This window comes from Ranitomeya imitator, chromosome 7 (genome assembly GCF_032444005.1).
Source record: "Ranitomeya imitator isolate aRanImi1 chromosome 7, aRanImi1.pri, whole genome shotgun sequence".
NCBI classification, from domain to species: domain Eukaryota; kingdom Metazoa; phylum Chordata; class Amphibia; order Anura; family Dendrobatidae; genus Ranitomeya; species Ranitomeya imitator.
In genome coordinates, this window is record NC_091288.1 from 188,493,887 (window position 1) to 188,511,992 (window position 18,106).

The 18,106-nt window shown below is 42.4% G+C and overlaps 1 protein-coding gene across 2 annotated transcripts in view; it reads left to right on the forward strand.

Moving 5' to 3' along the window:
* The first annotated feature begins 14,136 nt into the window (after positions 1 to 14,136).
* CCZ1 (CCZ1 homolog, vacuolar protein trafficking and biogenesis associated) overlaps positions 14,137 to 18,106 on the forward strand; it is a 48,551-nt gene continuing 44,581 nt past the window's right edge. Inside the window, exon 1 of one of the 2 annotated variants that reach the window (XM_069734229.1) lies at positions 14,137 to 14,309. Coding sequence is in view for 1 of the 2 variants with exons in the window: in XM_069734228.1 (XP_069590329.1) it covers positions 14,361 to 14,389 (29 nt within the window). In the remaining variant the exon portion in view is untranslated. The other variant, XM_069734228.1, reaches the window with a different exon arrangement.

An 18,106-nucleotide genomic window follows, 5' to 3' on the forward strand; every position in this document is an offset into this window, starting at 1 on the left:
CGAGCATTTTTGTTCAAATCCTGTTAATCTAAAAGGGTTTCTGCCCGGGACACTCCTCCTAACAAAATCAAGGATTTGGTTCATGCGGAACATTTCTCTAACCGGGGGCTCGTGTTTTTGAATAAATTCCTGTCTAGTCAGGGCAATATTATACGGGGAGCAAAGGTGTTTAATTGTGGTTAGACCTTTCAGGATCCACCAGGAGAAGGGTTGAGGATCAAGCCCCAGGGGAAACACTGGGTTATTAAATAGCGAATTTAACGGCGAGTCCTTAGTCTGCAATTTGTTCTTGAATCTCTCTTTCCTCCAGAGGAGCAAAGACTGTGCTGCAACGGGTGCAATGGTAGAGATTTGTTTTGGTAGTTTCGCTTCGGTCCACAATAGACCCAATAGGGAGTAAGGTTTTAGTAAAAATGACTCCAGGTGGACCCATCTAGGCCTGTCTATTGACGAACAAATTCTAGTCAGCTGGGCAATCTGGGCAGATTTAAAATAGTTGACGAAGTTAGGTAGAGAAAACCCTCCCCTCTTCCTGTGCAGAAACATTATTTGTTGTTTAATCCTCGGCTTTTTCCCTTGCCAAATAAATTTGGAGATCTTGGGATGTATGTCTAGCAATACCCTTGGGGGCACTGGTATGGGCAAAGAACGGAATAAATATAGAAACCTTGGGAGGGAAACCATCTTTATGGCATTTATTCTGCCTAGCCAAGACAGAGTTAATGATGACCACCTAGACAAGTCCTTTTGAAAGTTTTCTATCAGAGGGGCATAATTCCATTTATACAGGGTTGATCTATTAGACGTGAGGTTAATCCCCATATCCCCCCTTTTTTCAAAGCCAAACTAAGATACTAAGTGTGACTGGGTTTTTTCTGGTGTGTTCAGGAATAGAGCCTCTGATTTTTCAATATTTATTTTGAGCCCTGATATTACTTCAAAATCACGGAGTAGTGAAAATAAATTTGGGAGAGTGGTATGGGGGCTAGTGAGAGATAAAAGCAGGTCGTCAGCAAATAAACTGACTTTATACTGTTCCCCTAAATTAGTTGGCCCTAGTATATCCGGACTACACCTTATGGCTTCCACCAAAGGCTCCATTGCCAGAGCAAATAGCGCCGGTGAGAGGGGACATCCCTGTCTGGTTCCTCTCCTTATATTTATTGGAGTAGGATGTAATGATGGCAATTTGAGGTATGCTGTTGGCTTGTCATGTAACAAGGTTAGACAATTTATAAATTTTTGAGGTATGCCAAATACTGATAATATCCTAAAAAGATATGATCACGAGACTGAGTCGAATGCTTTTTCTATATCTAAAGCTAGCAACATGGTGGGCTGTGGGGAGTTAGCTGCTGTGTGTATTATATTTAAGTTACGCCTTATATTGTCTGGCCCTTGTCTCCTTGAAATAAAGCCCACTTGGTCCCTGTGTACAATATAAGGGAGCACTCTGTTAACTCTGTCTGTAAGGATTGATGTGAATATTTTGAGATCTACGTTGAGTAACGAGATGGGTCTATAATTTTTGGTTTGCTGATGATCCTTTTTGGGTTTGGGTATCACTGCTATATGTGCTATATAAAACTCCGGGGGCATTTGTGATCCATTCAATAATGCGTTACAAAATTTTGCAATGTGTGGTATAAGTATTTCCTTGTACTTTTTATAATAGGGTGCTGTGAGGCCGTCAGGCCCGGGGGCTTTGTTAATTTTAAATTTTTGAATTATCTCGTCTATTTCCTCCTCTGTTATGTCAGATTGAAGTACTTGGGAGGAATGTTCACTAATTTTGGGGAGCGAGAGATGTTGTAGAAACGAATCCAAAAGTGGAGGTGATGAGGAGGTAGGAGCCGAGTATAATTTTTGATAGAAGGTGTGAAACTCCTTATAGATTGCTTCAGGATGCGCAGTGATATGGCCATTATTACTCCTAATTGAGTAGATAGTGTTCAAGAGTTCTTTTTGACGTAGCTGTCGCGCCAGTAGTTTACTTGGTTTATTTGCCTGCCTATAAAAGGAGGCTTTTGTCCAAGCCATAGCCCTCTCTGCTCTGTGAGTAAGGACGGCATCTAATTGGAGTTTGACATCCCGTATCTGCTTAATCAAATATCGCGAAGGGAGTTGTTGGTTTGCCTGTTCTAGGTTTAGTAATTTGTTCTCTAGTTTAGATTGTAGCTCAGTTCTGTTCTTTTTTTTGTTAGAGGCCAGTTTAATTAGGGTGCCCGTGATAAATTTTTTATGCGCTTGCCATATGTTTCCTGGGGTTGTTTCCTCATTCACGTTAGTTTGAAAATAAAGCTTAAAGGGACACTGTCACCTGAATTTGGAGAGAACAATCTTCAGCCATGGAGGCGGGGTTTTTGGGTGTTTGATTCACCCTTTCCTTACCCCCTGGCTGCATGCTGGCTGCAATATTGGATTGAAGTTCATTCTCTGTCCTCCATAGTACACGCCTGTGCAAGGCAAGATTGCTTTGTGCAGGCATGTACTATGGAGGACAGAGAATGAACTTCAATCCAATATTGCAGCCAGCGGGTAAGGAAATGGTGAATCAAAAACCCCCAAACCCTGCCTCCATGGCTGAAGATTGTTCCCTCCAAATTCAGGTGACAGTGTCCCTTTAAGGTCATTTCTGATTTTATTTGAGATCTCTGGATCCGACAGTAGCGAGTCATTCAAGCGCCATCTAAATAGTTTTGATGAGTTTATATTTAATTTATACACTGAAAAGACCGCATCGTGATCGGACCAAGAGGACGGAATGTGGCGGGAAAACATTACTCCTGGTAACGTGTTAGCCGTGGTCATTTGCATGTCTATTCTCGAATACGTTTTATGTACATTAGAGAAAAAGGTGTACCCTCTCGTGGCCTCATTCATCTCCCTCCAAACATCAACTATCCTATACTCTTTCATTAATCTAAGTATCTTCCGTCTATCCCCCTTCGCAATGTCCGATCGTTTTATCGCTGTGCAATCTAGGGTGGGGTTCAGGGTGAAGTTGAAGTCACCACTCCAAATAAGGTGCTGGTAGGGTATTGCCGAGATCTTGGATAGTATTAATTTAAATACAAGTGCCTGAGTTGTTGCTGGCATGTAACTATTTATTATACACTAGATTGTGGCCCGATTCTAACGCATCGGGTATTCTAGAATATGCATGTCCCCGTAGTATATGGACAATGATGATTCCAGAATTCGCGGCAGACTGTGCCCGTCGCTGATTGGTCGAGGCAACCTTTATGACATCATCGTTGCCATGGCAACCATTATGACATCTACGTTGATACTGTGCCCGTCGCTGAATCAGAAACGTGGGATTTCTACGTCCTTTATGACATCATCGTCGCTGTGCCCGTTGCTGACGGCCTCGACCAATCAGAGACGCGGGATATCTACGTCCTTTATGACATCATCGTCGCTGTGCTCGCCGCTGATTGGTCGAGGCCTGGTGGCCTCGACCAATCAGAGAGGCGGGATTTCCAGGACAGACAGACAGACAGAAAAACAGACAGACAGACAGAAAGACGGAAAAACCCTTAGACAATTATATATATATATAGATATATTTTGCCCCTGTAGAGTACCGTACAAAATTATAAATCTGCCTTCCGGGTCTATAATGGTATTATCTATCTGAAATGCTAGACTATTTTTAAGGGGTATGGCCACTCCTCTAGTTTTATGCTCCCATGTAGCCAGGAAGAAACGGGAGTAGTTAGGGTCAAAATATTTAGGGCTAGAGGTCTTTGAAAAGTGAGTTTCCTGCAAGCATATAATGTCAGGTTTATGTTTGCGGTAGTCTATGAATGCTTTCTTATGCTTGATGGGTGAGTTGAAACGGTGTACGTTATGAGATATAATTCTACACATGGGTGTGAGTTTCGTTACCGCTCATCGTCGTCATTTGACTGTTGGTAGATCCCGCCTCTCTGTTCAGTGATCGGTTCCAGCATAAGCTGAGTTGTGGGGTACATTCACATCTGTATAGAAACACAAGGGCACAGACAACACAAGGGGAGACAACTACAAAAAACAAAAAACATTTAAACAGTTGGGTACAATACCCTTTATAGGCGATATTCTGGAGTCCCATAATAACGGGGGTCCCAGACATCGTCCTAATCTGGCAACACGTTTTGAATCCCAGCAACCTAACCCTTGCTAAATGTTACCCATATACGGTAATAAACCAACAGCAAAAACAAGCAAAAAAAAAAAAAAAGGGGGGGGGGGAAAGGGAAAGGAGGAAGAATTGGTTAGATGCATATTAGATGGGTAAAACAAATACTGCTTAGTGCTTGCGATCTAACTCAACAGCCGGCCACGGCAAATCTTAACTGCCGGTGAATTGTCGTAAAATCGAGACTCAAATGCAAGGCTCTGAGGTTACACCTCCACAGTCTTACAAAAAAAGTACATCCACTCTATGCGGGTTCAAGTTATGTTCAGGTGATCTGCACACTCTGGCTCCTGGTTCTAGGGGTTTGTGACCATTCTTTCTGCAGACGTGGTCTCCTCTGTGACTGAGGGGGAATGACCTCCGTAGTAGGAATTCCAGCTCGCTCCAGGGCTCTTCTTCCCTCTTCCAGGGATCGGCATATGAACGATTCGTTGCCATAGGTGAATAGCAAGGCAAACGGAAACCCCCATCGATACTTAATATGTTTCGCCTGGAGAGCGGCAGTAATTGGTTTTAGAGATCTCCTTCTGGAGAGTGTAGCAGGGGACAGGTCTGCATATAGCCGTACAGAGTTCGGTAGTCCTGGTAGGGAGGGCAGATCCCTAGTTGCTGCCAATATTTGATCTCTCGCCTCTTCATAGTGCATTTTAAGCACAACATCCCTGGGTAGGTCTGCTGTGCGTGGCCTGCCCAGGGCTCTGTGAATCCTAGTAATATGGAGCTGCACTGGATCAGTTTCAGGGAGTAGAGTCTTAAAGAGTGTCATTGCTGTGTCCTTTAAGGTTACTATAGACTCAGGGAGGCCTCTGATGCGGATGTTACTCCTGCGGGATGTTCTCATAATCCTCGCATTTTATTTCGAGGTCAGCTATACGCTCTGCATGGGCCTTAATGGTTTCCTGGTCCTCCTCTAGGGCCCCACTCACCCCCTCCATTTTATCTTCCAGATTGGAAGTGCGTTGTAAGATTTCTTGTGGCTGCGCAGTGACGCTGTGCATAGCAGATTTTAACTCTGTGCGAAAAGTCTCCTGTAATGTTTTTATTAGCGCTGCTGTGGGGGTGACCGTCTCACCTGTGGCGTCAGTCTCTTCCATCTCTGCTCCGTTAGCTGTTGGTGTGAGTGCAGCAGGAGGGGAAGCCGTTGCTGCGGCAGCCATCTTGCCCACGCTGCCGCTCATGAGGAGCTCCTCAATTGTGCGGTTTGTTGCCTGTCCCGCGCCTCCTTTCTTCGGCATGTTCGCTCCCGCAGCTCTCGGTGGTGAGTACTCGCCGTGCTGGTGCTTTTCGCTGCTTTTTTGGCGCTTTAGAGGGTTGTAGTGGCTGGCTGGGATGCGGAGCTCAGCTAGTCATGTCCGACACCGCCAAGGTCCGCCGGATAACCCCTTTTTAAATAAAGTATTTCCCCTTCTAAATTAATAATAACATGTATTCACATCACCTCATCTCAAGAGTCAGTATAATTTGTGTTTTATTCACTTAATACTTTGCTCTTTCTGGGATTTTCAGTCGAGTGGGCCGTCCGATCAGTGACTGACAGCACTTTTATACAAAGAAAACTGTCAATCACTGATCGGACCGCCCACTGGACTGAAAATCCCAGAAAGGGCAAAGGATTAAATGATTAAAACATAAATTATACTAAATATTTTCTCATCTCGCCCTGCTCTATCACATCGTGTCTACAGATCGGACAACATTTTCATGGTGACAGGTTCCCTATAACTTTGTACTACTGAAAATCCCAAATTCAAGGATATGACTTATTTGCACTGACTCTTCAAAACCATAAATATAAAGCATCAGAAAAAAATTATTATTGATGTTTTTGAATCCTATTAGTGATTTCCACATCAAAGTGGGATCTAAGGGATAACGTTTCTCCATGTGAAGAGTGACAAGCCCAGACTGGCATGTCAGAGTCAGGAGACTTATAGGCCATGCATCCTCCTCTGGGAAACTAAATATACAAAGAGCCCCTTTAAGAAGAGGACTCTAGCGCCACCTATTGGAATTTGCAAATTAAATTTCCCACATCAAACTAAAATGTATGAACTCTTGACGTTTCTATCCAACAACAATCATGCACTTGAATGAACATGAATACAATTCTACTGTATACAATTCATGGAAAGAGGTTGGTTTCACTGGAGCTACAAATGTAATGACATATCTATATATATATATATATATATATATATATATATATATATATATATATATATAATTACTTATGATGTACCCATACATTCTTGAAAAGCGTAGCCCAGACATCTGGATGCTTACTGCCATGATTATAATTTTTCCTAGTTTTCAATATTTACCTATCTTGATAAACGTGACATTTTAGATTTTTTGGTTTTGCCATGGCAGCTGCTGGATGAACTCTCTCTTCTCCTGCATAAATATTAGGTCTCAATCACATGATCGGATTTTTTCACGCATGTTACATTTTGTTTTAACCTATTTTCATTAGAGTTTTTACTATCAGGGCTTCATCAGTTTTTTTTGTCTGTTTGCTTGTCAGAGTAAGGAGAATTATAGGCCATGCATGCTCCTCTGGGAAATGAAATGTGCAGATGACTAAAATTCTAGCGCCACCTATTGGAAGTGACATGCTTGACTTGTCACTCTTCAGAAGGAGAAATGTTACCCCGTTGAAACCAATCCAGAACCTCTCACCTAACCAAATCAGATCTCATACTTAGCACTGATGAAGGGCGTTACCCCAAAACACTATTTCTACAAATTGACATTCTGATTCGGCTTTTATCCTGTCATATGGCAAGGCTCATTAAAGAGTCAATATTGACTTCTAGGATCACTGCTTCCAATAGGTGGCGCTAGTCCTCTTCCTCTCTAAAGAGGCAATTTGCACATTTCATTTCTCAGAGGAGCATGCATGGCTTTTAAGTCTCCTCACTCCTCATACAGCACGGGAGAACTGCAAAAGGTTTTTTTGGGGGTATACAGGGGTTATATAACCTCTGATGGACTGCAGCACAGGCACTCATTAAGGTCATAGTTTTATTTGGCACAGGACAAAACTGGTGACCGTTTTCCTTTAAAATGAATATGATAAACAAAACACCGACCAAATTTAAAAAAATCCAACTTGTTGACTAGATTCTTAATTTTTTTTACTATCTGCCTGACTGTTGTGCCCGGCGCAAATCTCTGCTGGCTCAGAAGGGTCACAGACCGCTCCTGCTGGCGATTCAGCTGCTTCTGCTGATGTCACGTCGACAAAGCGTCTGCTGCTCACAATCTAGATTCCCTAACAGTATGGTCTTTGGAATGTGGGAGGAAACCGGAGAACCCGGAGGGAACCCATGCAAACACGGGGAGAACATACAAACTCCTTGCAGATGTCGTCCTTGGTGGGATTTGAACCCAGGACCCCAGTGCTGCAAGTCCTAACTACTGAGCCACCATGCTGCCCATAATTTCTATTATGTTCATATAGTTTTACCTATAAATTAAAATGAAGATTACTTATTAAAATGGAGAAAAAATAAATACTATTTAATAATATTAATTTCCCACTAAAAGTATAACTTGACGACGAGCCAGGATAGCTACGGCAGCGCTGACAAAGCAGGTGAAAAATATCCATCTAGTTCCAATTTCAGCCCATTTTCTTGATTGTATGTGCGGTAACAACACACTTTGAATTGAGCAAACAAGATCATTCTCATGTGAAACCCGAATCCTCACCTCTCCGCTATGTGAACTGACACCACCGCACAAAACCCTCATCCATTATACATGATGCCGGGGAATCCCTTGCACCACTCGATGGCGCACAGTATAATCCTGAAAGACTACACTCCGCTTTTTTCTGAGCAGAGAACCTTTCTCACAAATGGACCAGAGAAGATGAATTCCTTGCTGACACCGACTTTACCACATTGAAATGTGTTGTCAGTAGCCAAAATACATTATGCATTAGCCACATGCACTTAGGTCCCCAATTCAGCAACTTTTTTGCACCTTTTTTTTAAGGCACTTTTATGTGTTAAATTCATTTTTTGATATTTTTACTCTATTTTCAGTATTTGGCATTTTTTAGGTTCAACAATGTGAAACCAGGACACCTAATTTCTGAAGATATAATTTTCATACATTATATCAACAAACTATCAGAAAACATTTTTTTGTAAAGCTGGTCGTCTTAACCCCTTGATGACGGGGCCATTTTCCGTTTTTTTTTTTCCTCCCCTTTTTATCAGAGCTATAACTTATTTTTCCGTCCATATAGCCATTTTGAAGGCTTGTTTTTTTTTTTGTACTTTTGAATGACACCATTCGTTTTACTACATAATGTACTGGAAAATGGGAAAAAATGTTGGGAGAAATTGTGAAAAAAAAAACGCAATTCTGACATTGTTTTTTTGGAAATTGTTTTTATGTTGAACATTTTTTTGGCAAAAATGAACTGGTAATATGATTCTGCGCGTCAGTGCGATTACTGCGATACCAAACTTGTCCAGTTTTTTTTATTTTAGCGGTGAAAATAAAAATTAGAAGTTTGCAAAAAAAAATGTTGGGGTTGAGTCACCATTTTTCAAGACTGATAACGTTTCTATTTTTCAGTCGATGGCTTCTTGTTTGCAGGAGTAGATGACGTTTTTATTCATGCCATTTTGGGATAGATGTGACTGTTATTTTGTCATTTTTTATTATTTTCCCGACTTTTACCGATCGGGTTAATTAATTATTTTGATAGATCGGAATTTTCTGAATGGTAGCACATGTGTATTTTTTTTAACCCCTTCACGACCTATGATGTATAGGGGTTATAGCACAAATCACGGTCTCCTTTGAAGCCCGGCCACATGGAAAGATATATACAGTACGTAAGTGCAGATATAGGTTCTTCCAACAATAAATTGAAGGTTTTATTAATGTTAACACCAAATGTGGTAATTTATATATATAAAAAAAATATTTTCAAAGATATAAAAACAAAATCGAAATACTTGATGTTATAATATATATATATATACGGTATATAAATCTATATAAACAGTGTATATAATCTACTATATAATTGTCTAAGGCAGAGGTGTCAAACTGCATTCCTCGAGGGCCGCAAACAGGTCATGTTTTCAGGATTTCCTTGTATTGCACAGGTGATAATTTAATCACCTGCACAGAATGATTCCAGCACCTTGTGCAATACAAGGAAATCCTGAAAACATGACCTGTTTGCGGCCCTCGAGGAATGCAGTTTGACACCTCTGGTCTAAGGGTCACTTCCGTCTTTTTGTCTGTCTGTCCTGTCTGTCACGGATATTCATTGGTCGCGGCCTCTGTCTGTCATGGAATCCAAGTCACTGATTGGTCTCGCCAGCTGCCTGTCATGGTTGCCGCGACCAATCAGCGACGGGCATAGTCCGATTAGTCCCTCCCTACTCCCCTGCAGTCAGTGCCCAGTGCCCGCTCGCTCCATACTCCCCTCTGGTCACCGCTCACACAGGGTTAATGCCAGCGGTGACGGACTGCGTTATGCTACGGGTTACGCACTCCGTTACCGCTGCGATTAACCCTGTGTGTCCCCAACGTTTTACTATTGATACTGCCTATGCAGTGTCAATAGTAAAAAACCCCTAATATTAAAAATAATAATAAAAAAAAAAAAAAACTGCTATACTCACCCTCCGTAGTCCAACCATGGTCCCAGAGATGCATTGCGAAATTACATTGCGAAATTACCCAGAAGACTTAGCGGTCTCGCGAGACAGCTAAGTCTTCTGGGTAATTTCGCAATGCATCCTGGGAACGAAAAATGGCGGCAGCCGCGCGCGCATCACCAGAGCGCCGTTGGATCCTAGGGGGTGAGTATATAACTATTTTTTATTTTAATTCTTTTTTTTTAACAGGGATATGTGCCCACACTGCTAAATACTGCGTGGGCTGCGTTATATACTACATGGCTGCTATATACTACGTGAGCAGTACTATATACTACATGGCTGCTATATACTACATGGGCAGTACTATATGCTACATTGCTGCTATATACTACGTGGGCAGTACTGTATACTACATGGCTGCTATATTACGTGGGCAGTACTATATACTACATGGCTGCTATATACTACGTGAGCAGTACTATATACCACATGGCTGCTATATACTACGTGAGCAGTACTATATACTACATGGCTGCTATATACTACGTGAGCAGTACTATATACTACATGGCTGCTATATACTACATGGGCAGTACTATATACTACATGGCTGCTATATACTACGTGAGCAGTATTATATACTACATGGCTGCTATATACTACGTGAGCAGTACTATATACTACATGGCTGCTATATACTACATGGGCAGTACTATATACTACATTGCTGCTATATACTACGTGGGCAGTACTGTATACTACATGGCTGCTATATTACGTGGGCAGTACTATATACTACATGGCTGCTATATACTACGTGAGCAGTACTATATACTACATGGCTGCTATATACTACGTGAGCAGTACTATATACTACATGGCTGCTATATACTACGTGAGCAGTACTATATACTACATGGCTGCTATATACTACATGGGCAGTACTATATACTACATTGCTGCTATATACTACGTGGGCAGTACTGTGTACTACATGGCTGCTATATTATGTGGGCAGTACTATATACTACATGGCTGCTATATACTACGTGAGCAGTACTATATACTACATGGCTGCTATATACTACGTGAGCAGTATTATATACTACATGGTTGCTATATACTACGTGAGCAGTACTATATACTACATGGCTGCTATATACTACATGGGCAGTACTATATACTACATTGCTGCTATATACTACGTGGGCAGTACTGTATACTACATGGCTGCTATATACTACATGGGCAGTACTATATACTACATTGCTGCTATATACTACGTGGGCAGTACTGTATACTACATGGCTGCTATATTACGTGGGCAGTACTATATACTACATGGCTGCTATATACTACATGGGCAGTACTATATATTTCATGGCTGCTATATACTACGTGGGCAGTACTATATACAACATGGCTGCTATATACTACATGGGCAGTACTATATACTACATTGCTGCTATATACTACGTGGGCAGTACTGTATACTACATGGCTGCTATATTACGTGGGCAGTACTATATACTACATGGCTGCTATATACTACATGGGCAGTACTATATATTTCATGGCTGCTATATACTACGTGGGCAGTACTATATACAACATGGCTGCTATATACTACGTGAGCAGTACTATATACTACATGGCTGCTATATACTACGTGAGCAGTACTATAAACTACATGGCTGCTATATACTACGTGAGCAGTACTATATACTACATGGCTGCTATATACTACGTGAGCAGTACTATATACTACATGGCTGCTATATACTACATGGGCAGTACTATATACTACATGGCTGCTATATACTACGTGAGCAGTACTATATACTACATGGCTGCTATATACTACATGGGCAGTACTATATACTACATGGCTGCTATATACTACGTGGGCAGTACTGTATACTACATGGCTGCTATATACTACATGGGCAGTACTATATACTACATTGCTGCTATATACTACGTGGGCAGTACTGTATACTACATGGCTGCTATATTACGTGAGCAGTACTATATACTACATGGCTGCTATATACAACGTGGGCAGTACTATATATTTCATGGCTGCTATATACTACGTGGGCAGTACTATATACAATATGGCTGCTATATACTACGTGAGCAGTACTATATACTATACTATACTATATGGAGCAATAATCAACGGTGCAGAGCATTCTATATGGCACAGTTTTATATGGAGCATCTATGGGACTATAATGAACAGGATATGATATAGTGCAAAAAAATGCATGTGTATGATAAACACATACACTATATGAGGTATTGGTTTAATATTTTTGCCAAAATAAAGTAAGCCCGCAACCCAACGTCAAGGGTCCCCATAATATTGCGGGTCCTACCACTATTATCAAAAAACCCTGCAATGTTTGGTTGGGGTGGCTGTTTTTATCAAGTAGTTAGCACCTGTGCCGCTCCTAGCCTTTATCAGTGGAGGCCTGCTGCATCCTGCTATGTGTGCATTTGTCATCAGACAGGGTTTTGGGAAGGCCGTATATCATGGTATGTATATATACGGTACAATACAAATATCTCGCTGAGGATCTGTTTATACCAAGGAAGGTGACGGGCACAAGGGGGCATTCTTTGCGTCTGGAGGAGAGAAGGTTTTTCCACCAACATAGAAGAGGATTCTTTACTGTTAGGGCAGTGAGAATCTGGAATTGCTTGCCTGAGGAGGTGGTGATGGCGAACTCAGTCGAGGGGTTCAAGAGAGGCCTGGATGTCTTCCTGGAGCAGAACAATATTGTATCATACAATTATTAGGTTCTGTAGAAGGACGTAGATCTGGGGATTTATTATGATGGAATATAGGCTGAACTGGATGGACAAATGTCTTTTTTCGGCCTTACTAACTATGTTACTATGTTATATATATATATATATATATATATATATATATATATATATACACACACACACACACACTTTTTAACAATGTAATAATGGATTCAAGTAAATTAAATATGGATTTAAACAACCCTATACTCTATAGAAAATATGATGGCTGTTTCTTACTTATTTATTACTTGTGCAGCTTGGCCATTTAATTTTCGACAAGGGGGATCTGTATATTCATAATTTCCAGAATCAATGTTTTACTATAACATAGTGAAATATAGAGAACATATTGTGAAAATTAAAATGAGCGCCATAAAGCATATGCCGTATATAAATACACCTGATGTATATAAATACACCTGATGTATATAAATACACCTGATGTATATAAATACACCTGATGAAGGCTAGAAAGGCGAAACGTGTTGTGTTCACATCCTGTGTTTTCTATTTTCTAGCAATTCTTGTTAGATTTTTTTTTATAAATGAATGGTTCAGTTCATCCACACCACTGCAGCTTCCTTTCTTAGAGTGGAAGCGATTGATTTCTTTGGTATTTTTTTTTCTTTGTTCCTAGGTGAAAAGAATAGAGAATGTATTTTTTCTTTTTTTTTTTACATAGGAGAAAAAACTGATGTCACAACTTGGAAGAACCAAAACCTTTGTGAAGATCCCCATTAACAACGGCAAGGTTTGCACTATGATCTCTCCTGAAGGAGAAGCCAGGGCCCACCGGAGGATTCCCCGGCTCTGTGGTGGGCCAGTCCAACCCTGCAGCTCTATCAATGGGAAAAGGACAACAAGTTATAGGGCTCAGAAAAGGGGACACAGCTCAGTTGGCTCAGTGAGCAAAATAAAAGTCTGACTATGGAAAAATAACATAGCAATGGCTCCAGGAAGGGAAGAAAAAAACCTGAACGCACAAAAACGATGTCTAAGGCCACAGTCACACATTCAGTATTTGGTCAGTATTTTACCTCAGTATTTCTAAGCCAAAACCTGAAGTGGAACAATCAGAGGAAAAGTATAATAGAAACATATGCACCACTTCTGTATTTATCACCCACTCCTGGTTTTGGCTACAAATACTGAGGTAAAATACTGACCAAATACTGAACGTGTGCACGTGGACGTAAAGGTAAGTCACGTGTCCCCAAACTCCCTCGCCTCCCCAGGTGACTGACTGCTGATGGTTACGCCCGCGCTCCATGATGACGTCACTCCCCTCTGCATCAGGCTCTGGATTATGCTAATTCTAGCCGGCAGCATTCAGCCAATCAGCAGCGACCCCGGATTTACTTCAGAATATCCTATTCGTTGCCAGTAGAGAGGGGGGGATTAGGAATAAATCCTTCTAAGAATTCGGATTGTTAATAACACAGTGTTAAAACTAACCCCTACAATTACAATATGGTTTATTCCAGTGACGACTTCTCCGCTATGGTTCTAACCATTTAGCTGAGGAGGGGTGTTTGTAGCGGTCTGATACGTGAGGCCTGTACTTTTGTCCGTGTGGACTCCCCTCTGTAGATAGGCCAGTTGTAGAGTTCTTCCTGGTTGTGCCTCTGTTATGAAAATATGTGAGGGGGTGATGTGCGGCGGATCAGGTGAGTGAGTGTGAGGAGGCACGGGGCGCACTCTGCCCGCAGCACGGCGCCATGTCCCTGCGCCCGGTCAGCGAGCTGCTGTACGTACCGGCGGATAACCTGGGCTGAATGAACCTGCTGGGGGTTGTAGTTCTCCCCTAATGTCTGCTCTGTACTTGTAGTTCTATGGGTGTGTTACTAGACTTGCACATACTCTGCAGTCTAGACGTGCTGGGGCTTGTAGTTCTCTGGTTGTATTACCAGAATAGCATATAATATACAGTGCAGACATGCTGGGGCTTGTAGTTCTCTGGTTGTATTACCAGAATAGCACATAATATACAGTGCAGACATGCTGGGACTTGTAGTTCTCTGGTTGTATTACCATAATAGCATATAATATACAGTGCAGACATGCTGGGACTTGTAGTTCTCTGGTTGTATTACCATAATAGCATATAATACACAGTGCAGACATGCTGGGACTTGTAGTTCTTTGGGTGTGTTACCAGAACAGCACATAATCTATAGTGCAGACACGCTGGGACTTGTAGTTCTCTGGGTGTAATACCAGAATGTCACATAATCTTCAGTGTAGGTAAGCTGGGACTTGTAGTTCTCCCATAACATTTGCAGTGTACTTGTAGTTCTACAGGTGTATTAGCAGAACAGCACATAATCTGCAGTGTAGGCATGCTGAGACCTGTAGTGTTTTGGCGTATACCAGGATTAGATGCAGACATGCTGAGACCTGTAGTGTTTTGGCGTATACCAGGATTAGATGCAGACATGCTGAGACCTGTAGTGTTTTGGCGTATACCAGGATTAGATGCAGACATGCTGAGACCTGTAGTGTTTTGGCGTATACCAGGATTAGATGCAGACATGCTGAGACCTGTAGTGTTTTGGCGTATACCAGGATTACATGCAGACATGCTGAGACCTGTAGTGTTTTGGCGTATACCAGGATTAGATGCAGACATGCTGAGATCTGTAGTGTTTTGGCGTATACCAGGATTAGATGCAGACATGCTGAGACCTGTAGTGTTTTGGCGTATACCAGGATTAGATGCAGACATGCTGAGACCTGTAGTGTTTTGGCGTATACCAGGATTAGATGCAGACATGCTGAGACCTGTAGTGTTTTGGCGTATACCAGGATTACATGCAGACATGCTGAGACCTGTAGTGTTTTGGCGTATACCAGGATTAGATGCAGACATGCTGAGACCTGTAGTGTTTTGGCGTATACCAGGATTAGATGCAGACATGCTGAGACCTGTAGTGTTTTGGCGTATACCAGGATTAGATGCAGACATGCTGAGATCTGTAGTGTTTTGGCGTATACCAGGATTAGATGCAGACATGCTGAGACCTGTAGTGTTTTGGCGTATACCAGGATTAGATGCAGACATGCTGAGACCTGTAGTGTTTTGGCGTATACCAGGATTAGATGCAGACATGCTGAGACCTGTAGTGTTTTGGCGTATACCAGGATTAGATGCAGACATGCTGAGACCTGTAGTGTTTTGGCGTATACCAGGATTAGATGCAGACATGCTGAGACCTGTAGTGTTTTGGCGTATACCAGGATTACATGCAGACATGCTGAGACCTGTAGTGTTTTGGCGTATACCAGGATTAGATGCAGACATGCTGAGACCTGTAGTGTTTTGGCGTATACCAGGATTAGATGCAGACATGCTGAGACCTGTAGTGTTTTGGCGTATACCAGGATTAGATGCAGACATGCTGAGACCTGTAGTGTTTTGGCGTATACCAGGATTAGATGCAGACATGCTGAGACCTGTAGTGTTTTGGCGTATACCAGGATTAGATGCAGACATGCTGAGACCTGTAGTGTTTTGGCGTATACCAGGATTACATGCAGACATGCTGAGACCTGTAGTGTTTTGGCGTATACCAGGATTAGATGCAGACATGCTGAGACCTGTAGTGTTTTGGCGTATACCAGGATTAGATGCAGACATGCTGAGACCTGTAGTGTTTTGGCGTATACCAGGATTAGATGCAGACATGCTGAGACCTGTAGTGTTTTGGCGTATACCAGGATTACATGCAGACATGCTGAGACCTGTAGTGTTTTGGCGTATACCAGGATTAGATGCAGACATGCTGAGACCTGTAGTGTTTTGGCGTATACCAGGATTAGATGCAGACATGCTGAGACCTGTAGTGTTTTGGCGTATACCAGGATTAGATGCAGACATGCTGAGACCTGTAGTGTTTTGGCGTATACCAGGATTAGATGCAGACATGCTGAGACCTGTAGTGTTTTGGCGTATACCAGGATTACATGCAGACATGCTGAGACCTGTAGTGTTTTGGCGTATACCAGGATTAGATGCAGACATGCTGAGACCTGTAGTGTTTTGGCGTATACCAGGATTAGATGCAGACATGCTGAGACCTGTAGTGTTTTGGCGTATACCAGGATTAGATGCAGACATGCTGAGACCTGTAGTGTTTTGGCGTATACCAGGATTAGATGCAGACATGCTGAGACCTGTAGTGTTTTGGCGTATACCAGGATTAGATGCAGACATGCTGAGACCTGTAGTGTTTTGGCGTATACCAGGATTAGATGCAGACATGCTGAGACCTGTAGTGTTTTGGCGTATACCAGGATTAGATGCAGACATGCTGAGACCTGTAGTGTTTTGGCGTATACCAGGATTAGATGCAGACATGCTGAGACCTGTAGTGTTTTGGCGTATACCAGGATTACATGCAGACATGCTGAGACCTGTAGTGTTTTGGCGTATACCAGGATTAGATGCAGACATGCTGAGACCTGTAGTGTTTTGGCGTATACCAGGATTAGATGCAGACATGCTGAGACCTGTAGTGTTTTGGCGTATACCAGGATTAGGCCGGGGTCACACTTCCTGTTTCGCCCCAGTGCTCTCCGTGTGTGATGTGTTTGCAGTGTGATTTTTCTCGCCCGTGTGTCCGCGTGACTTTACATTTCTCACTTCTTTTCCCAATGAATTTAATGGCTCAATGGGCTGAAATCAGGAACATGTGTGTATATGTCGCAGTCACACTGGTGGTCCGTGCCGTGTCCATGGTTTGCGAGAGCACCCATAGACTTGCATTGGCGAGGCTCGGCCGATATACGCACGCTGAATACCTTTTTAACCCTTTGCCCACGTGTCAGTTTTCCGCTCTAGCCTCTCCCTGCGTTTTACACCTGCAGTGCATTCGTTTTTTTGGGCAAAGAAAACCGCACAGATTTGGAAACTCAACAAAACAAAAAACTCTTCATGTGTGAACGTGCCCTAAAATATGTCATCGGTTTTGGATTTTACCTGTCTGAAGCTACAAGTAAAATCTGCCATTTTGGGACCCCTGTGGGCCCCGTAATCTCTGCAGGAGTCATTGGGATGTAAATGATTGGCGTTTAATCAGACCCTGTGGTTTGAGAGTGATGGGAAGACCCCCGGGGATAGGCAGGGGGCTAGGAGCTGTGAGAGATGCACAATGTTCTGCTTAATTATGTTCTACTTCCATCAGTTTCCCAGACATTAGTGGCAACGTGCACGGCTGCAGCTTAAAGGGGTTGTCCATCCTTAGCGTGATTGCAGACTTGTAGCCTATGTGCCTCCAGACTTGCGAATCCTCACATCGCTCGCACTGCGTGCATATATGCAGTCACATGCCGACTAGACGTGTTCAGCTTCACTCAATGCCAGTGTATAGCCAAAGGCTGGACAATCCCTTTCAATGGAATCCATCAGCAGGTTTCGGTATGTAATCCGAGATCAGCAAAAACAAAGCCTGATTCAAGTGACTTA